Source organism: Cucurbita pepo, chromosome 18 (genome assembly GCF_057944985.1).
Source record: "Cucurbita pepo subsp. pepo isolate OVF chromosome 18, ASM5794498v1, whole genome shotgun sequence".
Lineage (NCBI taxonomy): Eukaryota > Viridiplantae > Streptophyta > Magnoliopsida > Cucurbitales > Cucurbitaceae > Cucurbita > Cucurbita pepo.
This window is the reverse complement of record NC_141815.1, coordinates 11,067,676-11,095,218: the sequence shown is the minus strand read 5'-3', so window position 1 is coordinate 11,095,218 and position 27,543 is coordinate 11,067,676. Positions and strand designations below refer to the sequence as shown.

The 27,543-nt window shown below is 35.9% G+C and overlaps 4 protein-coding genes and 2 non-coding genes across 9 annotated transcripts; 4 read left to right on the top strand and 2 right to left on the bottom strand.

Annotated features, from left to right (window-relative positions):
- The first annotated feature begins 1,344 nt into the window (after window positions 1-1,344).
- Window positions 1,345-7,030, top strand: LOC111780693 (transcription factor BIM1). 3 transcript variants are annotated; one of them, XM_023661166.2, is made up of 12 exons: window positions 1,345-1,648; window positions 1,825-2,188; window positions 2,393-2,470; window positions 3,066-3,434; window positions 4,015-4,117; window positions 4,214-4,341; window positions 4,441-4,549; window positions 5,225-5,294; window positions 5,366-5,461; window positions 5,685-6,145; window positions 6,382-6,511; window positions 6,622-7,030. In XM_023661166.2, exons 2-12 carry the CDS (start codon window positions 2,152-2,154, stop codon window positions 6,724-6,726), a joined length of 1,686 nt encoding a protein of 561 aa, XP_023516934.2. In that variant the 5' UTR covers window positions 1,345-1,648; window positions 1,825-2,151; the 3' UTR covers window positions 6,727-7,030. The 3 variants fall into 3 exon arrangements, with proteins under 3 accessions (XP_023516934.2, XP_023516933.2, XP_023516932.2); XM_023661165.2 differs by having other exon boundaries at window positions 1,815-2,188; XM_023661164.2 differs by having other exon boundaries at window positions 1,743-2,188.
- A 689-nt stretch (window positions 7,031-7,719) lies between these two features.
- Window positions 7,720-10,915, bottom strand: LOC111780694 (rhamnogalacturonan I rhamnosyltransferase 1). The gene is made up of 8 exons (XM_023661167.2): window positions 9,964-10,915; window positions 9,816-9,883; window positions 9,645-9,733; window positions 9,385-9,550; window positions 9,018-9,307; window positions 8,728-8,932; window positions 8,500-8,657; window positions 7,720-8,406 (listed from the first exon to the last, which is right to left on the bottom strand). The coding sequence occupies exons 1-8, from the start codon at window positions 10,289-10,291 to the stop codon at window positions 8,151-8,153; spliced, it is 1,560 nt and encodes a 519-aa protein (XP_023516935.2). The 5' UTR covers window positions 10,292-10,915; the 3' UTR covers window positions 7,720-8,150.
- Window positions 10,916-14,769: 3,854 nt separating this feature from the next.
- LOC111780696 (uncharacterized) lies at window positions 14,770-19,612 on the bottom strand. 2 transcript variants are annotated; one of them, XM_023661169.2, is made up of 6 exons: window positions 19,095-19,611; window positions 18,641-18,741; window positions 18,359-18,456; window positions 17,731-17,963; window positions 17,191-17,243; window positions 14,770-15,256 (listed from the first exon to the last, which is right to left on the bottom strand). In XM_023661169.2, the coding sequence occupies exons 1-6, from the start codon at window positions 19,480-19,482 to the stop codon at window positions 15,233-15,235; spliced, it is 897 nt and encodes a 298-aa protein (XP_023516937.2). In that variant the 5' UTR covers window positions 19,483-19,611; the 3' UTR covers window positions 14,770-15,232. The 2 variants fall into 2 exon arrangements, with proteins under 2 accessions (XP_023516937.2, XP_086975500.1); XM_087119374.1 differs by lacking the exon at window positions 18,359-18,456 and having other exon boundaries at window positions 17,731-17,914; window positions 19,095-19,612.
- Window positions 19,613-19,714: 102 nt separating this feature from the next.
- TRNAF-GAA (transfer RNA phenylalanine (anticodon GAA)) lies at window positions 19,715-19,787 on the top strand. Its single transcript has one exon. It is a non-coding gene; the product is annotated as a tRNA-Phe (tRNA).
- Window positions 19,788-20,038: 251 nt separating this feature from the next.
- LOC111780695 (uncharacterized) lies at window positions 20,039-21,848 on the top strand. The gene is made up of 2 exons (XM_023661168.2): window positions 20,039-20,503; window positions 20,713-21,848. The coding sequence occupies exon 2, from the start codon at window positions 20,718-20,720 to the stop codon at window positions 21,630-21,632; it is 915 nt and encodes a 304-aa protein (XP_023516936.2). The 5' UTR covers window positions 20,039-20,503; window positions 20,713-20,717; the 3' UTR covers window positions 21,633-21,848.
- A 719-nt stretch (window positions 21,849-22,567) lies between these two features.
- LOC111780756 (U1 spliceosomal RNA) lies at window positions 22,568-22,728 on the top strand. The gene has a single exon (XR_002812899.2). It is a non-coding gene; the product is annotated as a U1 spliceosomal RNA (small nuclear RNA).
- The last annotated feature ends 4,815 nt before the right edge of the window (window positions 22,729-27,543 follow it).

Here is a 27,543-nt window from a genome sequence, read left to right as displayed (position 1 = left end):
TTAAATTACTATTTTTTTTATTTTTTTATTTAATTTACCGCCACCTCATCCACTTCATTAATTCCCCGCCATTTCCGCGGCCGCTTTTGCTGCTTCCCCATAATACCTTTCCCCGTTCTTTGCGTACACTCATAATATTGTTTTATTAATATTCCAATTTTAATTTCTCTACTTTTCATTAATATACTTTCAATTAACTAAATTATTTTTTTAATTTAAATTAATGAAATAGTTGTTTCTTTGTACCAGAATCTTTTGTTACTTTAGGAACCATACGTACATGTAGCTCTCACCCTACCTACCCTTGGAACTCTCAATTCACCTTTTTTTTTTTTTTTTTAAATATATATAATTAAAAATATTAAAATTAAATTTTATTTTGTTTTTTTTTTTAATTATTTTTTTCTTTTTGGGTGAGAGGGACATGAGCAGAGAGTTGCAGGGGTTTGGTCGGCTGTGCTAATCCGCAGTTTCCTTTTTACGAACGTCGTCGTTTTCCGCAGTTCTTTTTGCACGTGAGTTGCAGGTCAACTTCACCTACTTTGCCCCACTCACTCACCGCTCCTCCCCATTTTTTTTACCCCATTTACCTTTTTTTAATTCCGTAAAAATTACTACTCTTTTTTAACCGTCAACACTTACATTAAAAAAAAAAAAAAAAAAGGTAAATGGATAATTCTGGCGGCAGGTCAGATCAGCTCCAAGATTCGGTTGCGTGAATTTAATTTAAATTAATGAAGCAATAAGCATATGATATAATATATATATATGTGTATACTGCTTGTTTATGTGACCTCCATGTTCTTCCAGTTTTATTAGCGATATTATATTAATAGCAAAAGGATGTGAACCTTATATTATATTCTTTTTAAAAAAATATATGTTGCTAAATACATTGTCACGCCAAGCTGTTACCTGTTGCTTTATGTGCAGAAACATTGTCAATCATTTTCCAACTAAATCTAATTACATTAACCGGCTTCATTTATAACTCTTTTTAAATTATTTTACTATAATAATTTATAAATTAATTCAGTTCACATTGGGATTCGTGGCATGATTATTTTTTTAATATATGATGTGTATTTTATTTATTAAATGGTATGAATTTCAAGCGTGGAAATTAGAATTTATTTATTTTCAATTGCGTGTTCCCTAAAAAAATAAATACACTATTTATTTTTATTTTTATTTTTTTGTATTAAAATGTGAAATTGATTGGCCTCCGTGAAGCGTTACCAGACACAGAAGGAAACGGGATGGGGAATTCGTGGAGTGTTGTGAGTAACGCCGTCAGCCCCGCCGGAACGTCGTCTGTCAAACGGCGTCGTGGAACAAATGGAAAACAAGTACCTTCAATTCGGAAGGAGGGACAAGCGCCGTGTGTATAAAAGGATCTGACTGTCACTGTAGGGAGAAAAGAGGGAGTTTCTTCCGACCTCAAGCCTCGTCTTCCGCCGCGCTGTTTGTTGTTCTCTTACAAACATTGGATTACAGAGACAAAAGAATTCAGATCGAAACCTGTTCTTTTGTCATTTTTATAACAATCTTTGGAGTTTTCGAGTTTTTGATTTAATCCGGCCAATTCTGAGGATAAGGTTGCAGAATTAAACTCCATTATCGTTTTGCTCAAGCACTCTTCGAACTGGTAAAACCTTCTGAATTTCAATTTTGTTTTGATTTGAATTCTCGCGTTTGCTGTTCGTAGTGGAATGACTTCTTGCGTGTATCTTGGATTATAGATCTTCTGAATTTTGTTGAGGTGAAGAATTGTTTTCTCCATAATTTGATGATCGGAAGTGATTTTCTTCAAGAAACAATCAGAATTCAGGAATCGCGCGAAAAGCAAGTACCGAATGCGAGTATAAGAAAACCTAGGTTTGTCGTGAAGAGACTGAGTTCGTTTCGTCTTGGAGATCTTCAGCAGCCGGAGAGTTGCTCCAGATAATTGTTATTTTGGCTGATTTCCATGCCTGGTGTGGATCTAAGAATTAATTCAAGAAATTCCACTCTCTTTTTCGCTCCGGAATCCAACAATCGAGCTCTGAATTTCCTGGAGCAGTTCCATTTCCGAAGCGATACAAATCAAAATTCCGTGAGAATTCATCTTCCTGTTGTGGAAGTTCAACTCCAAAATTGGCAAAAATTCCGATGGAACTTCCTCAACCCCGTCCGTTTGGAGCCGAAGGTACTTCCTCTTCCTCACAAATCTAAATTTAACTCGGATTGCTTATTTTCCATTTCAATTGTCTCTGTAATTACCAGTTCTGTTTGTTTTCAACTAGAAAATCGATTCAACTTTCACGTTTCAACAATAAAATAACCACAAAAATTTAGAATCCCGAAACAGAAATTGGTTTAACAGAATATAATCTTGAACGTGCTTGAACAGGAAGCAAATCAACACATGACTTCCTCTCACTGTACACCCATTCAAGTCCACAGCTAGATCCAAGACCATCTCAACAAGGTATTCATTAATTTCTTTTTCAATTTTGATTTGAAATATTTTTTTTATATTGAATTAAGGCCTGGGGCTTATATTTAAGAGGAAGGGAAAAGGGAAGGAAATCGAGAAACGTATATGCACGTGATACGCATTGAATCATGAATCTGGGGCCATCAAACATTTATAAAAGCGTAGTCTCAGGCAGGCAGGGCTGGCTGGGCTAACCGTATAAAAGCGTTGCCTCAGTGCTTAGCAGCTACCACCCAATTTCTGATTGGGAGTAGCGGCGTCACTCCGGGGACCCCTCTGGCCCTTGATTTGACATCTCACATGACCCGATTTCTTCCTCTTTTATTTTTTTTTCCCATTTCTTCACACTACAGCTAAAAATTGGTTTTCTTTCCTTTCTTCTTTTTCCTTTTTTAAATCTCCATTATCTACCTATCATCTCGACTTGATAATTCATTTGAAGGTTGGAAGAGTGTGATTCAAAATCCTAGATACTTTTTTCTTTTTGGGGTGAAAAATTAGTTTAATAATGAGTAGTAGAAACAGAATGATTTTTGCAATAAATTAGGATGGTTTTGGTTTAACAATTTAATTTCGGATCCAACAGGTGGTTATCTTAAAACACACGATTTCCTGCAACCACAAGAGCGCATAAGGAAGGGCAGTACCAAGGAAGAGGCGGATGTGGAGACGCCACCGCCACCAGCACCGCCTCCTTCCGTCGAGCATGTTCTTCCCGGAGGAATCGGGACTTACAGTATAAGTCACGTTTCGTATTTAGATCAGAGGGTTCTGCCAAAGCCGGAAGGGTCAGTTTTCACTGGTGCTCGATCGAGTAGCAGCGCCGAGAGAAATGATGAAAACTCCAACGGAAGTTCTTTCGCGGCGGGCGGAAGTGGATTCACTCTTTGGGAAGAATGTGCATCAAGAAAGGGAAAGACAGGGAAGGAGAATATTGTGGGAGATAGACCCCATGGTATGAACTAACAAAACCTTCTCATTTTGCATTATTGCATGCAAACACTAATATCATTCTATTATTATTTCAAGTTTTAGAATAATAAATAGTTGAAAATTGAATGGTACATAATCAGATCTGTTTAATTTTTTTTTTTTTTTTTTAATGGTGTTAAAATTGGCTTAAAAGGAAAAATAAAATAAAATATCATTTTGGAATGTGAAATATGAGACTCCTTTGTATTTCCATTACTGATAATAATTACTATTTTTTATTTTTATAATATTTTGTATTTCCAATACAATTTAACCTTAAAAATATTATAAAAATATTTTAATTTCTCTTGACGTTAGAGCTTATAGGTGTATATATTGGAATTTTAAAAATTATAAATAAATTTAAAAAAAAAAAAAAAAAAGAAGGGAAATTTATTTATTTATTACTTTGGGGCAGAAAAAAATGAAGGAAAATAGAGAAATAAAGAATCGGGCTTAGAGTATGGGCTGGGCTATAAGGTATTTAGCCCATACAGCAAATCAGTAGTTTCTGTTCTCTTCGCTATTTTTATTATTTTCTGTCAATTGTGGGTTGCGGACAGAACCTCGGGCGAGCGCGAGCCAATGGACGGCGTCCGTGGAGCGGCCGTCGCAATCCTCTTCCAACAACCATCACAACGCTTTCAGTTGTCTCTCATCCTCTCAGTCAGTTTTTATCTCTCTCTCTCTCTCTCTCTCTTTCTTCTTTTCAGTTCCATTCTGAAATTCGAACTGGAACTGATTCCAAGGAAATCTTAATAGGCCGACAGGAACGAAGAACCCAACCTTCATGGAGATGCTCAAGTCGGCCAAGAGTACCTCTCAGGACGAGGAACTTGACGATGATGGTGACTTTGTCATCAAGAAAGAGACCTCTACCGCCAATAAAGGTATTATGCTAATACCAGACAACAATTCTTCCAAATTTCTACTTTTTACTGTATTAAATGCATCTCCTCGTTACAAAACGTTTCGAAATGTTTCTGCAGGAGGATTGAGGATTAAAGTTGATGGGAACAGCTCTGATCAAAAGGCGAACACTCCTAGATCAAAGCACTCTGCTACTGAACAGCGAAGAAGAAGCAAGATAAACGACAGGCAAGCGTTTCTTCTATTATTCAACTTACAGTTTGTTCGTTTGTCAGTCGGTCAGTGAATTATTGCTGTCAAACGGAACGTCTTCGATGATTACCTTTTTTCTGATCTGATTTGCTTATATACTCGATAATATGACGGCAGCTTGCAGAACCTGTAGTGTAAATTGCTGTAACGTTCATATTAGGATTGTAATTCTTGGAACGTTACAGCAATTTACTAGTATTTTAAACCATGATTTCAATTTATGACTACAACTTGAGCTTCATTACTTATGGCCAAATCATAGTTTGATAGAATTTACACAATTCACACCCCTTTGTCGACTATATCAGGGGCGAAGTAGTTGATTTCGTGTGTCAGCTTAGCTGTTTTTTTTAAGCTCTGGCGGGATACCTTTATGGATTAATCTCTATTGGAACGAGAAATGAACAATGTTATGCAGTGTTTTTTTCTGCACCCCTCTTGAAGTGTTCTTCGCAGTAGTTTCTGTAATAATTATACCTAAGCAGATGCTAGTAGGCATAAGTATAAAAGTCTTTACGTAGCTCCTCTAGCTTTGTAAAGTTTATTTGTCCAATGAACTTTTCTCTCTCCTATATTAAAGAGAGGTAGCATTCCTCTTGTAGGTTGGTGCCAACTACTTCTTGTATAACATCTTTACTGCCTATTATACAGATTTCAAATGCTTAGAGGCCTCATTCCTCATAGTGACCAAAAGAGGGACAAGGCATCTTTCTTATTAGAGGTACGCTTCTTGTTAATTCCCTTTACTTTTTCCATGTTTCATTTTATTGACTTTGCAAATCTTTTTTTCAGGTAGTCGACTACATTCAGTTCTTACAAGAAAAGGTCCAAAAGTACGAAGGTTCATACCAAGAATGGAATCGTGAAATGGCAAAACTGGTGCCCTTGGTAATTGCATGCTTCTAGCTTCTTCTTTTTTTTTCTTTCAATTTGTAATTTGAAAGATTGCCTACTCTAGTTTTTAGCTTATGGATCGGCATGTTTTATATATGCAATTTGTCTATGAAGGAATTTGCATGTGGCTTGTACTCAAGGTCTTAATCAATTTAGTAAATTGATTGTCCTTATGCAACTAAATTTTATTTCTACATTTAACCTTTTGGCTGCACAGAGAAACAACCAACGGAGTGCAGATGTTTATAACGATCAATCTCGAGGGATGAGTAGTGGTTCTGTTCCTGCACTAGTTTTAGCAGCAAAGTTCGTTGAGAAAAATACTCCGTTATCTCCAATTGTTCCTGGGAGTTCACATAATGTGGTAGATTCTGACACCGGTTCTGCTTCTACCTTGAAAGCAGTCGATCGCCATTCTGGAAGAACAAGTAATGCATTGCCGTTTCCCACGATAGTGCCGCCAAAACTCTATGCATCTACACGGGATGGAAGTGTAGTGCCTCAACACCCAAAGCAATTTGCATCTGAAACGGATCATCCCTCATTACGTCCCCAAATCCGGTCATGTGAGGCCAGATGCCACAATAGCGATGTTGCTGTTGCAAGTGAAATGCAGAAAGAACAAGATTTGACCATTGAAGGGGGCACCATTAACATCTCAAGTGTATATTCTCAAGGGTGAGCTTTTGTTATTTCTATCAGCTTGGCCATTTGACCTTCTTATCTCTGTCGTTAGTCTCTTTAATCTACTATTTCTCTAATGTTCTTGTTCAATATGAATCATAAGCCTTCAAATTTGTTTATGTGGAGAGGTTGTTACCGAGCATCTACCATATTGGTGGGAATTCTTATTGTATAAGCAGCAGTTTGACTACCGAACGAATAATCAACTACATTTTGATTTGGGCTTGCAGGTTATTAAATACTCTCACCCACGCGTTACAGAGTTCTGGAGTGGATCTATCGCAGGCCAGGATCTCTGTGCAAATAGAACTCGGTAAGCGGGCAACTAGGAGAGCCGTATCTCCAACATCTATTGATAAGGTAATCTGATGCTATCTTGATCTTATTTCTACTTTTTACCATATGATCTCATGCCTAGAAAACAATATTCATGTTATATGACTCTGCTACACTGTTTTCATTATTTATAGGATGTCGATATTCCCATAAACGATATGGCAACCACGCACTCTAGAGCTTCAGCGACAGAGGATTCTGAGAGAGCCACAAAGAAGCTCAAGACTGCGGAAAGCTAGTGTGAGAATTCCAGTCTTTTCGTGATCGTTCATAATTTGTTCATTTTTTAGGGGCGACTCTTTCCTTTTTTGGGGGTTCCCATGCGTCTGCCACTGGTCTCAAAACCACACAATTATCCAAAATTTATGTCCAGCTTAATTCATTTTTCTAGGGATACCTACCCTACACAATGGTATGTAACATTATCCAAAATTCTTCTTTCTATTGTCATAATTAAGGCTTCCACCATAACATTGAGAAGCCGCTTTTTCTTTTTCTATGTAAATTATAATTGCATTTTTATGGAAAGCCTTCTCCTTCAAATTTGTTTCTTTCAACCTATAAAGAAAGTGACCATTGAAGATATATGCAATGACTTTAACCATTGAAGATATATTGCCTCTTGAACAACAACTGGCGTTTAAAAGGAATGAAAAGTTGATGTGGCATAGTCAACAAGGAACACAAGTGAAAAAGTGACAAAAAAAAAATTAACAATAATTGAAGGAATATATTCCAAATTAGTGCTTGGTTTAATTATGAAGGCAGGTTTCTTGTCCATGACTCTAATGCTGTGTTTTACTTCTACCAACCCAAGAAGCTGAACAAGAATCCATGGGTTCTTTTTGTGGTTTGGATAAAGTTTTGTTCCACTTCCCTAAATTCCAAGCCTACTCTTCAAAGGCAACTAATTAGGAGACAAAAACCAACCAATAAAGAAGCATCCATTTTTATAAACCAATAAGACCTCATCTCCTCAAGCCACTACTCTCCTGTCACTTTCTGAGAATCAAGCATCCTCAAGAACTACCGATAGGATATAATACTTGGTAACTCAAGGAAATAGGCCCCGTTTACCAACTCCTAGCATTTAATAACTCATTTTTCATTCCCAACTAAAACACTTAGTTCTATAAAGAAATAACACTCTGGTGCTGCTGTGCATGATGATCAAGAGAAGAAAACCCATTATTTATTCTGTCAAAATGGCCAATTCAGGAAGGAAGAAAAGCAACTGTGAAAATGTAAGTGTTATTTATGGTATATCATGACAACATAACATATCCAAATCACATGATTGATGGCTGATCAGAAAGAAACAAAAACAAAAACAAAAACAAAAACAAAAACAAAAACAAAAAAATTGGAGATGGCTGATCAATTGTGCCTTCTTCTTCTGTGTAGGATCTTCTAACTTCAACTGCTCTCTTCTTGCTCTTGCTCTTGTTCTTGTTCTTCTTGTTCTTGTTCTTCTTGTTCTTGTTCTTGTTCTTGTTGTTCTATACAGGTATTGCATATTATGGCATAACATTAAAACATGTCCTCCACAGATTCTGTTGGATTCTTTTGAAATTGACCTCTCATAGTGTTCCCAGAATGCATGCGGGGAAACTCTATTTAAATATCTCTTCCGTAATAAAATCTAGAGATATATTTATGTCAATCATGCACTTCTGCTACTCAATCCTTCCTCCTCTGTCAACTGCAGACACTCTTCTGGGTTAGAATAGAAATAATCTTCTTCTTTAGGCCTCTCTGGAATCACCATTCTCTTTGTAGGGCCCCCCCACCGACCTGCATGAGCTTCTTTCACTGCAGATGAGAATTCACCCCACTTCAGCTGTTTTCTGTTGTATTGATCTATCAGATCTACAAGCAGCCTTCTGTCCAATAAGATTGTCTTCTTAAACCCCAGAAATCTACAAAAACATAAACAAACAGTCAGTTCTCAGATGAACAATTGTGTAACTGAGCTTGAATGTTTAAGCAAGATGCCACAAACTGTATACCACCTGCGATGACCTTCGACAACTTTCGCCATGTTTCCGTCGAACGTAGGAACAAATATATCACTTTCCAACGAAACTAGATAATCTAAAGCTGCCATCTGAGATGAATGATTCTGGAAGAACCCAAGTTCTGAAGGTTCCAACAATGTCTCCTTTCTAACCTGTTTCAACAATCCAAATGGCTTCAGGACATGATCAAATACCGACCCGAGCTAAGAGATTTACACTAACCACTTTTGGAAAGGCCTTAGCAAGAGCAGCCATTCTCCTGTTCCCACCATATATTTCTCCAGCAGCAATATAAATCTGGATATTTGGATCAATATCCAGTGCTCTCAGTGTCAGTGCAGTTTCTTCAGGTGTTAATGGACATAACCCATCTTTCCTTTTCAACTCAGAGTTTATAATCTTTTCTTTCCACCAGGGATAAGCATATCTACCAACACAACAATGATCAGAATAAGTTCACACTCATAGCATATCTACCAGTACCACACCATTCGGTAGAAGAACGGACTAACCTCATTCTTGTCAACTCTTCAACCTCTTCATCATTGCAGCCTTGGGTGCAACCAGAAAATGCTAACATATCCATTTCATATCTGAGATGAAGAACTAGAAAAGGCCCATTCTGTCTTAGCAGCTTTATAACTTTTCTTCCCAATTCCTCAATCTGGGAAGTGAACCTCAACGCGCTGAAGTTTACCCGGCACCGCAGTTTTTGAATCTCCATAGGTTGACCATTGTTGGCGAGTCGAGCATCGGTTCTATTTAGATGCACAACCTTATACTTTTGAATAAGAGGAAGAACCTATAATGAAGACACAGACAAGGTTCTATCAAAATCAAGAGATACACAGATTGTGCAGTTTAAAGCTGAAAACTGACCTGATTATGGTAGTAAGAAATATCAGACCAACTAATTGGTGGCATGGAATAAATCCTTCCCTGTTCCACTCTCTTCTTGAGTCTGGGAGGCAACTCCTTCAATATGCGGACTTCATCTCTGAGTGATGTAATGAAGTGTTGTACATCAAATATGTCCTGGAATTCACTGCAACATCATCGCCAAACAAAGCTTGTTCAAAACTAGATATGAATCCATTGAGAAGATGAATGAATGAATGAATGGATGAACAAAAACAAACCTGGGGTCAGCCCAAAAGGAGGTTTTATCTAGCTCAGGTACTATAAGGGTCACATTCAAATATCTTGCAATTGTTACCATGTCACAAATCTGTGAAGCATTTAACAGAGTAAGCACTCAATATGTTGGATGGATATCACAATTCACAAGAGTAAAGAAGATGCCCACTCACTGCAGCTCTCATTTGATTGAGCCCGCCATTGCAGGAGACCATCAGGTAACCATTGTTCTTATACACCCCTACACAAACAAGAACAGAATCAGAATTGAAAGACAGACGGCTTATGAAACCACCAAAATCATGTAGAACAAGAACTTACTCTTAGGAGGAAGAACTATTTTGGGGGGAAGTGGAAGAGGCTTATTAGGGATGATACCAAACGCATCCACTGATGCAGATTCCTGAGAGAAACAAGATGGCCAACCCTTCAAAACCCTCGGCCCCCACGTCTCCCCCAGCGCGGTCAACTGCACGATGCACGTCCAAATCAATATAGAAGTCATTGCACGGATCATCCATAGCTTCATCTTCGATCTCGGCGACACCATTGAACTCTTAAGCTTCTCCACTTTGCTCTCTCCCAATGCTTTCAATCCCATCACCATAGAGCTCTTCAATGACCACTTCTTCCTCTCTACCCTGCACATCACGATCTCCCCCGCTGCATCTTACAACAATTACAATTTCCCCTCCTAATCCGACGAGATCCACCGCCAATGCCAACCAGAGTCTCAATCTAAGGGCATCTAGAACAAAAACCCACCACTCAAAACAAACCCAAATTTCAAAACTCTTCACACATTACCATAAAAACCGCGCTGAAATTGTCAGTCTCCCAAGACTCCGCCGCATCTAAACTCACCCAACTCCTACTGCATTTCCCAGATCAATTAAAGCCTCTGAATGGGATCGTCCCAATTGGGAAGCGAAATTCAAATCCCGAAATGGAATTGGTTGGTCCGCCGACAAAAATGCCGACCCCCCACTGAGCTCCACCACTCTCCGCCGGCAAGGTTCGACAGCACAACCGCAAAAAAATAGACCGATATAAAAAGAGAGAAAAAGAGAGGAAGAGAGAGAAAGATAATGACTTCGATAAGCAAAAGGATCGTGGCCGAGAGTATTCGCATTCCCAAACAAACACACGGAGGAGAGAGAGAGAGAGAGAGAGAGAGAGAGAGAGAGAGAGAGAGAGAGAGAGAGTAGAGAGAGAAAGTCAGAAGCCGTACACCTCAGGAAGTTAACCCGCGAGTGACTGTGAGGGAGTTTGGTTTGGGGCTCCGTGCTCACCCATGGTTAAATAAACACACCAATAAATGTAGGCCAGCTAAACATCAAGAAAACTGGACCCACTCTCTTCATGACGTGTCGTAAATCAAACGGGTCATATTTCCACGTGGCAGGCTCCTACGGCGGGATATCAAGATCCGTATGCTATGTGGGGGTGATTGTACTCCTCCTTAGATTTGCGTGCATTTAATCTGCTGACGATTCGCCGACAATATATGGCGATATTTTACTAATTTTCCGCCGGTACTTCAGTTAAAACTATATATATATATATATATATATATTATTTTACATAAAAATATATTTGGAAATTCCAAATACTACCTTTTGTTATTTGTTTGCTCTGAATTTTAGAAATATAATTAATTGCCTCGTCTTATTTTACTCATTAACAAAAAAAAAAAAAAAAAAAAAAAAAAAATTGTTACTTTCCTTCCAATTTAAGTTTTATGCTTTTTTTTTTTCTTTTAAAAAGAAAATAATACTAATTTTGCTAATATTCATCTTCCAGAATTAATTAATTTTTCATCCTAATAAATATGGTTTCTTTTTAAATAACTCATGCAAAGTATTGGACTTTTTCCTTTCTCTAAAAACAATAAAAATTATATTTAGAATTAATGGACCAAAAATAAATATATTCCTATCATCTCAACTTTTCTAATTTTAGATGTAAGAAAAAACAATAAACCATTGCTAAATTTATGAGACGAAACTATTAGATGTAGCGTTGACTTTAACGTCGTGAAGTGAGGTGATGATACTCTCAATTTAAGCATAATTCAACGACATATTCTTTTGGTCAAAGAGATCGAAATTCGAATTTTCATTCACTCATTTTGAATTAAAGAAAAAAAAATTTAAAATTTATTACAAAGGTGTCTGGTCTAAATCTTTGACTCATAGAAAACATACTAATGTTTTACTAGAAGATAAGTTTTAGAAAGAACGAAGTAGAGAGGTCCAACACACAGATTCACATCTTGAATTTTTTTTTCCCGTATTATATATATATTCCTTTCAAATATAATTTTTAATATAATATATATTTCAAAATGAAAAAAATAGTAGTAAATTTAATAATATTTCATAAAATAAATATAATTTAATATATTTATTTACTACTATATATCTATATGTATAAACATAAATATATTAAACTCCAACCAATAAAATGTCAATTCAAATTATTATTGGGTTACCAACTAACTCCAACCAATAAAAATTAAAATGTTTATGTGATACAATTCACAAGGTAATAGAAATTAACATGTTAGTCGTCATGTGATAATATATGTAAATGATATCATGTATGTCTTTCAATTTTAATTATATAAATTCGGTCACAGAATTAAATTCAGAAAATATGGAAAAAAATAAAAAGAATAGAAATTACATTACAAATTGAGCATAAATGAAAAATATATTTAAAAAGAAGTGAGAAATAAAAGAAAACCAAAACATGTCAAACAAAATAAAGCAAACTTTTAATTATGAAATCTAATATTCTAAAAATAATTTATGGAATTAATGTAAAAAGAGAACCATTGACGGACGATATATTCGCGATAAAATCTATTTTGATTGCGTGGACTGACAGCTGGCTTTATTTTCAGGGAATTTTCGCCGTTCAACTGCCGTTACACTGTCGGTTGCGACGTCTTGACGGAGCCTGAACTATGACAGTGCCACAACCGCAACGGTCGTTTTTATTCTCACCGTCTCCAAAGCTTCTAAGCCGTGTGATGAAAGTGATGTCCAGATGTCAGAATCTCGTCGGTTGTAGGTGGGTCCATGAAGCAACGTGGAACGAGCTCGCTTGAAAGAGATGTCCTACTTGGACAAGCCCGGCTTCCACCTCACGCGCCGACCAGAGAAAGAGATTGGGCACCACACCCGCTAGATTCGCGTGAGCAATCGGTAAGGGGGAAAGAATGGGTGTCTCAACTGTGAACTCTGAACGGCAGTGGGCCCCAGGACCACGTTGTTATTTAGAACTGGTTCGGTGTCTTTTAGGGGAGTGGCACGTGCTAACTTGTCGCGCGTGAAAGCGCGTGTTTCCTTTATTTTTACCCATTATTATTTTTACCTATTAAAAAAGCACAAAAAGACGGCTGTACTGTCGGGACTAAATTATTATAAATTTGAAATAGTTATTAATTAGGATGAATTTTTATACACTATAAAAATTAAATTGTTATAAATTTAAAAGTATATAAATTAAATTATTATAAATTTGAAATTACAAAACTTAAATTTTTATGGATAAAATTAAATAACTAAATGGTTTGATTATTTTATAATCAAAAGTATTTTAAAACCATTTTAGAGTTTGAAAATTTCAAATGGACTATAATATTAGGGAAGACTTTGATTTTAATGGATATAATCTTCCTTTTAAAAGATTAGTTTGATCAATTATTGGATCAATTGCAATTCAATATTTACTTTAATTTGTTTAAATAAACTTCAATAAAGAAAAATATGACTCTTTTTTAAAAAAATTAAAAAAAATTGATTATCATATTTATAAAATTGGGACGTAACTCATATAATTAATATTGGAAAAAATAATTAGTGATATTATGTGAATAATTAGCAATTATTTCAATAAAATAATAAACCAATAGGGCTGACATCTTCAAGGATAGCCACCATTAAGGTTTCAAGCTAAGGGTTGACTAAGGATTCCACAATGGGTGGCTTAAATAAAAACATTATTTTTTTTTTTGTGGGTTTTTTTTTTTTTTTTTTTTCCAATTCGTGGGTTTCTTAGAGCGTTAAATAAATAAAAAATTATTTTATTTTTTGAGTTTTAAGTAGGTTATTTAGCTGTTATGTCATGTTTAAATTAATTAATAATGATCTAAGAGTGAAAAATAAGTGAAAAATAAATATTTTTAATTAATGTTAATATTTAATTAATCAAGATGCCCAAATCATCTCTTGGAAAAAAAGGGATTTCTAACTTCAAGAGGCAGCTTATATTATAATGTCAGCAAAACAAAATAAATTTATTTCCAAGGAATATCCCAACTTTATATGAATTTGAAGCATGCTTTTAAAAATATATATAAGACAAAATGTAGCAAATAAGTTGTCACAAGTTGAATACAATGTGTTTGGCCGAAGAAAAATTTAAGTGGTTGGATGGTCCATGTCCAATGCTCGAGTAGCTACCCGAAGCAAATGATCAAATGATATTGTATATCTATCTTACTGGTTAGATGTTTAAATCTTGAGCTCTTTTGTTATGTTCTAAATTAATTTGAACTAAAACACGTTTTTGGATAAATTTTAAATAATTAAACATATTTTAAATTCTAGCATTGAAGGTAGAAGATCGAACTATCGATTTTTAATATAGTAATTAGTGTCGTATCTACTAAGAGAAATACTTTCCTCGACATCTAAAACGAGATTAAATGATTAGAATTAGTGCATTATAGTTTAAACTCGTCATTCCAACTAAAAAGTGGATAATATATGGGGAAAAAAGTTCTTTAAATTGATTTAGCCTAAAAAATTTATATGTAATTATAATTAAACATCATATTAGAAGTGCTTTGAACTTACATTTCTATCATAGACTTTACTTCTCATCTACACAACAAAAGTTTAAACTTGTCTAAATCTATCGATTTACTTTAACCGAAGATCTAAAAATATTGAAGTTAGAAATTTAGTCGATAAATTTTATAGTGTCTATTTCATTTTTAAATTTTTAATTATGTGTCTAAACTGTCTTAAACTTTACAAAGTGTTTAATAGGCACTTAAACGAATCTCCGTATTGTTTGCGTTCTTGCATTTTCTAAACTTCACTTTTCTAAATCTGAAAAAATCTAGAAATTAATTATATATAAAAATGAAAGTTTATAGATGTATCAACTTCGGAGACCAAATAGACACAAACTTAAAAATTCAAGAACGTTTAAGAACTAACCCTATAATTTAAACAAATATTAATCCAACACCAAGAGGGCCAAGCTAAGGTGCTGAGTGCTGTACAAAATCAACCAAAGGTCCACGTATAATACAGGATTTGTGTACATGGGAACCTCCCTCAGTGGTTAAGTGTGAGAAGGGAAAAAAAAGTAATGAACATATAAGCTTCGGTTTCTCCTGCACAGGTTCAGGTGCACAAGCTGCTCACTGGAGTGATAGAAGAGGACTTCAAATGGGTTTTTTATTGGATCATCATTTAGCCCACTGAACTCTGCCACCAAGAACGGAAAAGACGACTTCAAATGGATGAGTAGCAATGATTTGATGTGAAAACACTCCTGCTGCTGTCTCCTACAATTTGTCTTTCTCGTCATCCTGTAGGTTTAAGACAAATTTCATTACAAAATAATAGGCACACGATAAAAACATAAAAATGTAATCTGACTTAGAATTCCACCACCAGCAAAGTTCAGCAGCACATAAAAAGTGAATTTGGAGTGATGAATGAATAAAAATGTTTTTTTTTTCTTAAGAAATTATAGTGTTTGGTTCTAGAAAAAACTTGTCAAATTTTTTACTATCAAAAGTGGCTAGAGAAACACAAAAAATAGATAAAAAGCACTTAAATGCTTTTAAAGAAAGCAACTTGTTCTTTCTTTTCATGAATCCTAATACAATATGTATTTCACTTAAAAAACACTTTTAGGAGAAAGTTAGTACTGTGCAACTAAGAATTCGGATTACATGGATAGGGTGTTCAAAATCTGTCACGGATGGGTCTGAGACATCAGATTATGGGGAATCAAAGAATGAACCATGGTGTTTTTTCGAGGAGCTTTTTGCATTTGGCTGTCAATGGTTCCATAAGAATATTACTTTGTTTTTTAAGTCAAAACCCTTGTTTGACATCTAATGGAGTGATATGACTTGGGCTTTATTTGACATCACCCCATCCCCACGGCCATGAACATAGAAGGGGACTTTCAAATGGACGAAAGCAATGAATCAATATTAGGATAAGAACAAGTAGAACGTCATCTACAATTAGTATCTCGTCGTCTTATGGATTGAAGACAAAATTCAATTACCAACTAATAGGTATACGATTTTGGTAACAAGAAGAGAAAAATGAACATTTTCAGATTTTGACTTCCAGAACTAGCAAATTACGGTAATGCATGAAACTGAATTTACAAGGTTGAAACTGCAGTACAGCTACATATCTGAGTATTCATTAGGAATTCTAAGTGTCCGGATTACCTTACACACCTCAACTATTCACATGAGACAACTACCTAACCCTGGTTGTCAAGATACCTCGTACGATATCAAATTCTATGGAGGTTGTGTGAGATCCCACATCGATTGGAGAGAAAAACGAGTACCAGCGAGGACGCTGGACCTCGAAGGGGGTGGATATAAGATCCCACATCAGTTGGAGAGGGGAACAAAGCATTCTTTATAAGGGTGTGGAAACCTCTCCCTAGCAGACGCGTTTTAAAAATCTTGAGGGGAAGCCCGAACAGGAAAGCTTAAAGAGGACAATATCTGCTAGCGGTGAGCTTGAGCCTTTACAAATGGTATAAGAGCCAGACACCAGGTTGTGTGCCAACGAAAGGGGGTGGACATCGAGCAGTGTGCCAGCAAGGACACTGAGCCCCGAAGGAGGGTGGACACCAGGCGGTGTGCCAGCGATGACGTTGAGCCCCGAAGGGGGGTGGACACTGGGTGGTGTGCCAGTGAAGATGTTGGACCCTAAAGGGGGGTGAATTGTGAGATCCCACATCGATTGAAGGTAGGAACGAGTGCTAGCGAGAACACTGAGCCCTGAAATGGGGGTGGATTTTGAGATCCCACATCGGTTGGAGAGTGGAACGAAGCATTCTCTATAAAGGTGTGGAAACTTCTCTCTAACATACGCATTTTAAAAAACTTGAGGGGAAGCACGAAAGGGAAAGCTCGGTCGGAGAGTGGAACGAACTATTATTAATTTCTAAAAACAAAATTCTGTTTGAAAGAACTTGCTCAGATTATGGATTTCGTTTGAACGTTGTTTTGAATTGTTCCTAGAATAGAACTAAAATCAACCTATTATAAATCCAATTAAAAACTCTAATCGTGAAAAAAAGCAAATATATGATCACATTCTCTGGTAGGAGTTTCTAAATCCAATTAATGACCACAAAATCTCAGCAACATAGTAACACAAAATTCATAAGAAACTTCAATGAAAACCTTGGGATGCCAGGCACAAGAGATTAGTCAAACGTGAAAACAGGGACGTAAAGCAAATGATAAATTCTACTTACCGAACTGTCAACCATTTTGTCAAAATCATCATCAAAGCCCTCATCTCCATCATCTGAAAAATCAGGAAGAATATCAGTGGCAGCAACCTCAAATGACAAAATGACATCAACAGTATAAATGAACAAGCAACTATATAACTGTACTGTGCATATGCTATGCCCATTGCTAATAATTGCACCAAATAATGTTTGAAGCCATGGAAATGACCAATGGCAGCCACCCCCTCAAATCACTTGTTTTCAATCCAAGAATCACATTTCTCTAGTGTCTTCCTTTTAGATAAAGAAGTGAGCAGTTTTTTGTTCTGCCTCGTAAAAAACGTCAGTAGGGACTAAAAAAGATATATGCCAATTGCTAATACAGCCTCTTGACAACAACAATTTGTCATACTGTTAAAATTAACGAGCTTGAATAGACAAACTCAATAACGTCAAAGGAACAGATCTTTGTTTGAACTTTAAAGATTACGTAGAGGCATGATTTCTTTGTCTGAGAAATCTTTAGTACAGAGCAGACATCAATAAATTGTGGCACTGTACCTGGACCTTCATCGCTGTCTCCAAGATCCCCAAGAAGAAATAGGTCCAAGTCTTGGTCAGTTGATGAGGAGGTTGGAGCATTTTTCTTCTCCTGATCACTTGATGAAAAGGTTGGAGCATTTTTCTTCTCATGAGAATTAGATGTTATTTCAGTTTTATCAGGTTCCTTCTTTCCATCTTCAACCTGTGTATCTGATTTCAGCATGACATCCTCCATGTACTTTTTCTCATAGCTTCAGAAGTAAAAGAATATAGAACAAGAAAATTTTGAAATTTCGTTAATGAAATTCTATAAGAAAATTAAGGCCTGAAGATCAAGATACAAACAAAGAGTTGACAGATTGGTAAGAAGCTAAGTGTACACAACAACAACAACAACAAAAAAAAAAAAAAAAAAATTGAAGTTTTTAAGTCTTCAATCCAGTATCTTTTTGTTCTTAAGGTCATCGCCACATACATAAAGCATTTTTTGCGTTTCCCATGCCCCATTGTATACTTAGTCAAGGCTTATTAACTTGTTCCTTTGAATCAATTGACAAGAAATACAAATCTAGAAGCTGTGACGATTTCTGTAATCAAAATTCAAAGTAAGCTAGAGTCAAGGCTCGAACTCAAGACTTAAACTTACGGTGCAATGTGTCTATTAACCAGCAAAAAGTAAATCCTCCAGAATTTTCTCTCTTTCATAATGCGTGGACACAATTCATAACGTAACGTAGAAATTTCCTGCCACGTTACATAAAAATGAAGGTTAAAAAGCATGTACATTGCAACAAAGCATGTTATCAACGAAAATGTAAATTCATTTCTCAAGCTCATCCACAATGAACTGTGAAATCAAAGTTCCTCTCCAGTGGGTAGAGAAAGCTACATTCATCTTCACTGGTGACATGTTCATAATAGTAAATACCTTGACAGTTGAAAGAACAAGGCTTGCATGCTTCGTCTGCCACACAGTTAGATCCTGACTAATGTTTGAGACTGTGGGGATATTGGACACTTGTGAATCATCTACGCAAAGGGAAATGAACCAGTTTAGAAACAAGGTCTAGGTGATAGAGAAAATAGAAGAACATATTACAGTTATTCCAATTAAGGTCTTCGGAGGGTTCATGCCAATGAAAGTAGTTCTTCAAATTCAATGGCCCCCTCTATTGAGATTTAACCTTCGGTGTTCGTCAATTCAGTATCAGTTAAGCCTAACAATCTTCATTTCTAGAGCTTAAATGCTTGATGATCGCTGACTACATACTTCCCCTGGGTTACCTCCAACCAATCCCCCTACTGATACTTAGTTCTAGGATCCTCAATCTTTCAACCAACTAGCCAATAGAACGGAGAATTCAAGAAAACGAATCAATTACCTTCGAGTGGGAAATCCCGAAATGTACTCATGGTGATGCCTTTGACAAAGTCCCTCAGCTCTTCGTTTATTCCAAACTTCTGCAAATCCTCCTCCTGCATCTCTACTTCGGAAGCGTTCTTCTCAAGAGCGCCAGACGACGGAGTCCCCCCGACCAAGTGCTTGATTAGATCGGCTCGCTTAGCAGCTTCTGCTTTAATTTGATCAGCTCGCTTCGAGGCTTCAGTAGCGAATTCCTTGGAGCGTTTAGCAGTCACGGAAACGATATCGGACAAACTAGAGGATCCAATCGTGAGCTCTTGGGAACGCCTTGCAGCTTCCAGAGTCAGCTCCTGAGAGCGCTTCGCTGCTTCCTCGGCGAAATTCCGAGCTTTGTTCCAAAAATCCATGGCTGAACCTGAACGTTGAATCTAACTTCGCGCGCTCTCTGCTTCTTCGTTTCGGTCTCGTCGTCGACGGGAGGAGAGAAGAGGAAGGACGAGATCCAGTGAGGGAAGGCACACAATTTCACGCTGGTCTATGTAACAAATATTGCAAGTCTCTAATTGGAATATTAAAAATAAAATTAAATAATTTAATATTTTCAATAGTTTAATAAACAATAAAACGATAAACAACAATGCGGGGATAGCTCAGTTGGGAGAGCGTCAGACTGAAGATCTGAAGGTCGCGTGTTCGATCCACGCTCACCGCATATTTTATATTTTTCGTCCTCACGACACGTGTCCGTCCTTTTTTATTGGGCTTTCATTTCATTCCAAGTTAATTTGGGCCTACTTCAGGACTTACAAATGGCTCTATTTTTATTAATCTAAACTATTTTTTTTATAATAATAATAATAAAAAGAAAAAGAAAAGATTAAGATGAGTAAAATAATATTTAAACCTAAAACGAAGGCGCACATTCTTAGTTTAAGTGGGAAGGAAAAGTGTAAGAAGGAATTGAAGGCGGAAGGGTTGGGGTGTAATCCATGTGCTGTGACTTTTGTACTGATACTTATCCATTGGGAGTTGGAAGAAGCTTCCACGACAGTCCCATTCCTTCCTCTTCCAATTATTCTCCAATTCCGCCATTTCCCCACAGTTTCCTCTTTAGAAACTCGAGCCCCCTTGTCCTGTCTCCCTCAAAAGCTCTTCCCCTGTTGACCATTCTTCCACGTTTCTCTGCAACTCTTCCATTCCTCCAACCCCCTCTCGCCACAACACTCACCCCATCCCACTACTCAACCATCTACCCAATGCATTCCCGTTGACCCATTTGAATCTTTTCCAATCTTCAATCCGTCTTATGAACCGCAAAATTTCCCAAAACCCACTTGTGAATTCGAACAGAGATCCAGGGTCCTCCGTGCCGGAACTGAAGAATCACCCAAATTTTCACTCTGCGGTGGAAGGTCTCGCCGATCTAAGGTTCGGTTCTTCTGTTTTTCCTCTCGATTTTAACTCTTTGTGGGGTTTTTGTTTCTTGTTGGATTGGGATTGTTTCGTCTGATTTTATTGGGATTGTTCTGAAGCTAATGTAGTGTGAATCGAAGTGGAGATTAGACTTGATTTCTGTTCCTTTTTTGAATTAGGGTTTTTTTTTTCTTTGTGTGAAAGTTTTGTACTCTGGTTTCTAGGAATCATGATGGTTATGGATGTGATGAGCTCCAAGAGACAAAGGCGTCCAAATGTAAGGCTAGGGGAAATTGGGGATATATCTGCGGCTTGGGCTTGTGGGTTCTCTCATAGCACTAGAGATAAGTTAGCTCATAGGGAATGGAAACATGATGTACTCCAAACTGTGGATGATGATGATGATGATGATAACCCCATTGTTTTTGGGGACTTGGAGCCTTCAACTCCCAAGCTCACTGTCTCTGAGTTGGGTGCCTCTCCACAAATTTCAACAGAGTTGCAGCAGAATGGAGAGAACAATAATAACCCCAATTCTTCTGCATTACCTTTGGAATGTCCTCCAACTTCTGCTGGACTGAAGTTTAGTGATGTGACCAGGAAGTGTAGAAATATGAAGCGTCGGGGGCGTAGTCGAAACGTTGGCTACGTCGTTCTTGGTGGCAGTTGGAGCTCGAAACATAGCTCAGATGACTGCTCGATGAATGAGAAGGACTGTGAGGGGACACGTAATTCTGCTAATGGTTATGGTGACTTCTCTGATCACCAGACACCAACCACTAGTAAAGAGGAATGTGGCATTGATCAACCCTCGACACGACAAGATCGTGAGTTAAACAACAACTCGCAGTTCATTGGTGAGAAGGGTAGACACAAATCTGGCATTGTGCAGGATCAAATGAGATTAAAAGATGACGATACGAATGCTGTCAGTAGATGGTTAGAGGAGGTAGGATTTGGCAAGTATGCTGGGGTGTTCGAGATGCACGAGGTGGATGAGGAGGCTTTGCCACTGCTGACCATTGAAGATCTCAAAGAGATTGGCGTGTTTTCTGTCGGGTCTCGGAGGAAGTTGTATAACGCAATCCAACAGTTAAGAGAAGGCGGAGGAGAAGGAGAAGGAGAAGGAGAAGGAGAGGAGTAAGGTATCTGAAAGCTTAGAAAGCGAAATGCGCACAGAACCACAGAAACGCTCGCGCTCTTTTAAAGTTTATCGTTCGATTGTGCAGGAAAAGACCATGTACATATTCCTCTAACATCTTTTGTATTGGCTACATGCCTGAACACCCTTAACTTCCTTTTGGCAGTAAAGTTAATGGCTTCATTTTGAAGAAAAATAATGAGATTCTTGTGTTCTTCATTTTGGTGGTGCTGCTATAGTGTTAAACTAGCAATGTTCCTGCATATCTGAGTGTCATTCTTTCTCAGTTTGGGATTGAAAGCTCTTGGGAATGGAAAGAAAATTGGATTTTCATTTGAAATTTTTGTTTGAGAAAGCCTGATGATATCTTGATGTGACAGACCTATTTTTGTACTGATAAACGCTTTAAATTTGCTCACCCAACACATTCTCTGCTTGCACTGTCAAAGTTTAAGCTTGACAAGATGAACCCCAGCAGGATGAAGCGCTATTCATCCAAAGAGGCTCGAAAATGACTTGGTTCGACATATTGTTACTTATCAAACTAAGTACTCGTTCGAATGACTTTCTAAATGTTTTACAATTCTTATCTTCGTCCTATTTGTTTTTGCACTCTTTCTCTCTGTCACAGTAAAAGTTCGATCATAAGTCATTGTTGAAAAGGAGAGAGAACAACACGAGAGTTAAGCAATACTCCAACATAGGCAAGAAGATAAAAGAGGAAAATAGTGAACAAAGAGAAACGAGTTAGAAAAACTTGGTGATACCTAATCTAAACACACTGATTTAGGCCAATAGTATCAATAAAATCTACGTCATTTCCTTCTAGATTTTATTGGAAGAACGCAAGTTGAGTGACTTGAGTCCCACATCGAAAGATTCGTGAAAGAAAGCGTGGCAGCAGACTATAAAATAGATACAAGAGGTCCCTTGAAACCATACTTACCTGGACGGGGTCGATGGGCGATCAGTAAGGCTCATGTCCTAGGTTGGTGACCACCATTACACTACGGAGGGGTGCCCGCCTAAGGTCTTCCCACGTGGCAGAGCCTACGTCATAATTTGTGGTAGTGGAGGCCTGCGTTCGCGCGGCCTCTAATCTAATTTCGGCCCAAGATTTGGCCCATGAACATATTGGGCCTAGCCTTTCAATTTTTTAACCGACCCTGATGTCCGTGTCCCAAATTACATAAAAAAATCTTTTTAGTTACGTACACTTGGCTTTTAGTTTTTTTTTTTAATTTTAAAAAATAGTTTTTTTAGTTTTTTCTATTTACTAAAAAAAAAAAGTAATTATAAATTATTTTTACAGAACTAAAAATAAAAGAGCCTAAAATAATGACTCAGCCACTGTTGGAGTTGGGTATTAGGAGTTCTATTCACATAACTTAATGGATTAACTTTTTGCCCAAATTATTAATTAATTTGAAAAAAAAAAAAGGTATAACAGACTAATTCAGTTAAATACAAAAAAGAAATTCTTTTCTTTTGGTAATAATGGAGAACTGAGATTGAGATATATAAGGAAGACTTAAATAAACGAAAAAGACCCATAAAATAATTGAAAATGTAATAAAATGAAAAAGTGGGAAATGGATAAATATTTGATTTAATATCTAAAACAGGAAAAAAAAAAAAAAAAAAAAAAAAAAAGATCTAAAAATATAGATTAATAGTTGGGGATTGGGTGGAAACTGGAAAGAGCTTGGTCTGCATGTGCACAATATCAATGCAAAGCTGGCCAGACGGCGACATTCTTCAATTCCCTCCAAATTACCATCTTGCCCTCCCTTCCCTTCCTATGTTCTCTCTCTCATTCATTCTTCTTTCGACCTTCGCTGTAATTTCCCTATTGAATAGTATATTCCTTTTTTAAACCTACCTTTTTAATTAATATAATAATTATACAAATTTCAGTTTTTTCGGTTCGCACAGACAAATCAGTTTGCCATAATTGCCATTCCAACTCATTCCATTATCTCCATTATCTTAATAATTCATCAAAAATTACCCATTTTATTAAAATATTATTTAAACTTAATTTTCATGTATTTTCATTAAAAAAATACAAAACACATTAAATAAAAGAAATCTATATCTCAAATAATTGAAATTAAACCCCATGATTGAAGAAATGAAGGGAGAGAGATAGACATAATTAAAAAGGGAAAAAAAATGAAAAAAAAAAAGGAATATAACAAAAAGAAAATAAATAAATGAAGAGCGAGATATTAAAAAAAAACAAAAAACAAAAAAAATCAGAGGCCCTTCCCATTTTATATTTAGTGGCCTCTGTCTTTGGGACCAAATTTCTCTCTATATCGAGAAGACTATGACAGATACATCATACAATTTTGTGCATTTTTTTTTTCTCTATTTCCCTAATATATATATTTCTTATTTTGAAAATTTAAATAGGATTTTATTCGATGGTGTTTATTAAAGGTTGCAGCATAATATTCTAAAAAATTAAAGCGAAAGTTAATATAAAAAAAATTAATTTTATGAATGATGTTGTAAATGATGTCTTTTGAGTTGAAATGAATGACAATAACGTAGGTTGGGATAGCTACCCGACCTAGATTCGAAAGAAAAAAACGACACGATAGAGACGGGTTGGATTTTGAATTTTTGGCAACCGGGCACCCGGATCCACCGTAAACCTAACTTCCCATTCAAGAAAGTACATTTTTTCCTCCTTTTTCCTCTTTTTTTTTTCCTCTTATTTCCTTTTTCACCAATGTGATCTTTTGGGTACTTTGGTATTTGTACTATTGTACAATTTTCTCTCATTTTTAATTCTCCTTTTATTATTTATTTTAATAGAAATTCCCATTTTATATTATTATATCTTGTCGTTAACGGACAGTCTCACCATTTTAAAACGAGTGTTAAAAAAGAGGTATGTATACATTTATAAGAAATGTTTTGTTTCTCTGTCGAAATTTTTTAGTTTGTACCATTTTGATTTTTAGACTTTGAAAATATTATTTAGATATTAATTATATTGGAAATGAGTGGAGGAGTATATATTAAATGGAAAAATAAATAATAATAATAACACAAATATATTTAAAAAGAAAGATTAAAACCCTAAGCTAAGAGGTTTGCCCTAACTTGTAAGAGAGTGACCCATGAAATCTGTGGGACCCACACTTTTGGGGTCTTGGAAAATAAGGATGGTCAGGTCAGCCAAAAATAAAATTACACGTCATAATTAATTTTCCTCTAATTATGATTATAATAATAAAAATAAAAATTATTATTATTATTATTATAGGAATATTGGAATTTTTAGAAAAGAGTGGGCCCAAAAATCACATGACAAGTGGGCCCAGTAGAAGGAGATGTCAGTGTCCCCATTCCAACCGACTGGGCCTGAGCCCATAGTTGGTGGCTTACGACAGCGACACCCATTACAATTCCACAACACAACTAACCCTCTCCCTTCCAAACCCATATCTTTTTCCCAATCTCCTTGATTGTGACACCTCCCATCTTTTCTTTCCTTTTTTTTTTTTCTTTTTTTAAATACCACACTTAAAAATAACTTAATAAATTAAATACCAATTATTTTTTAAATGTCGATAGCTCGATCTTCCACTCCATAACCATACAATTGAAGAAAAAAAACGTCTCGGAGAGAGGAATTAGGGTAAGAATATACTGTTCATTTCCAATCTTACTCAGCTAATCGAGAGAAATCTTTCTCTGCTATCTCTTTATTACTTGCCTAATTTTTGGGCGGATCTCTATGAGATTAAAGACACGGGTATCTCTAATAAAAATACATAATTATGCAAGTTTATAATTAGGGGGCCATAGGATAGGCTAATTAGGATGAGGGAGAAATAGGGTTAGAAATTTTTGGAGAGAGAGAAAGAGAGGGAAAACCTAATATTGGATCCCATGTGCATGTGAACCTGCTTTCTAATTCCCTTTCAATTACGTCCAACCAACCATTCAAATATCAATATCACAAATAAAATAAACTATTTAAATTAATAATTAACTTATTTCTCGTTACAAATTCAATTATAAACATGATTCATATTCGTGTCGTGTATTTATAAACTACAAAATATAGACTCTCCGATTTATGGATATATTGATATACTATTTAAATAAATAAATAAATATATATATATATATATTATAAATAGAGTATGGTATAAATTATGAATTATGTAAGTTTTTGTTTAACGAAATAATTTGAAAATTCAGTTGGGTAATACAAGTCAGAAGCACACGTGGGGGGCGTCAGCAATAGTTCCTCACAAAGACTCCCAGATTGGGTTTCTCTACTGTTACGGTCACCCACTATGACGGCCCCACTCAGACGGTTGGATTTTACCCGCTTTTATAAATCAATCTCACAGCCCCGTTATTATTATTTTTCCCCCCATTTTTACTGCCTAGTAATTTTTCACAATTGTACATTTTTGTTAATTAAAATATAAAGTGTAATTAAAAATAATTATTAATAAATGAGACTTTGGTCTGGATTAATTAAATTTCTTGAAGAATAAAAAGTCGGTATTTGGGCGGTGTGTGAGGAAATAATAAAAAAATGGAGGGTTTAAATTTCAAAGACACATTTTCTGTATGTTGGTGCGGTGGGACCCACGTCCATTTAATTTGCGGGCTGTATATCACTCAAATTTGCTCGGAATGAAATGGTGAATCCCGTCCCAACACCTATTATAAGAATAGAGAGGACGAAGGGAAATTTCACCATATTAACAAAGTTGTCTTCATCTCTGTGGACGTCTCTATTTCAAAATAAAAAACGAGCATATATTTTTACCTTTCACAGTTATATAATATTTTAAAAATAGTAAAAATCGTAAATTCACCATAGTTTAATAAATAAATTAAGTGGTGCAGGTGAAATAATAGAATCCAAGTGGAGAAATGATGAATGTGTAGTGTAGTTCAATAATTACATTTATTGTCAAAAATGAAGAGTGGACTCAATTATGGAACAGTTTTATTTTTTTATTTTTAAATAAATAATTAAAAAAAAGCATCTAGCTAGGGTTACAGTTACCTGCAGGTCACTAGGGTTTTATTTCACCTCCAATCATAATTAAACAAAAAATTTCATATTTTTAATTTTATTTTTTATGACGTGGCCTATCATAACCCTAAGAAGCATGCACATCGACTCCCTGCACCCCTAATGCTTGTTGACTCTTTCCTCCCCACTATATAAAACCTAATCCCTCCTTAATTTCTTCATATATTTAATTTTTTTTATAAACCCCTTAAATACACGTGGCAGAAATGTAATTTTGTATGATCTAGTCGTTCTTATAGGGTAGATAACCATAGGTCGGTCCTTTAAGTTTTCTCATTTTTACAACGTTTCCTTAAACGACATAAGAAACATAATTTACCTAATATGAATTAATTACTATTTTTTTATTTTATTTTCATTTATTTATTTATTAAATAATAACACGGTTACTAATTTTAACGAGTATAATACATTGGAGTCCTTTCAAGAGTAAAAAAAATAAAGTAACAAATTTGATGGATAATTGTAATTTAAGTAGTTAGGAAAACGACACCGTAGAGAATGGTCGGCGCATTAATTGCATATATTTTCAAGCTCGAGGAAGGTGATGGATCGTGGGTGCACTAATCACTATGATCCTTATTATTATTTATTTATTTACTTACTATCTTAAAGATTTATAATTTAATATTGTTGAATTAAATTTAGATATTAATTAATTAAAAGAATGTCGCAACAGATACACTTGTCGATAGCTAAACACAAAAAATATTTGACAAACCTTAAGAGATTTGGAGAGGTCGTATCGATATATGGTTGTGCTACCATTCCTCTCGATGCAAAAAAAGATCCTTCTACATACATACGTGAATTTACAGAACTCTTATTAGAACA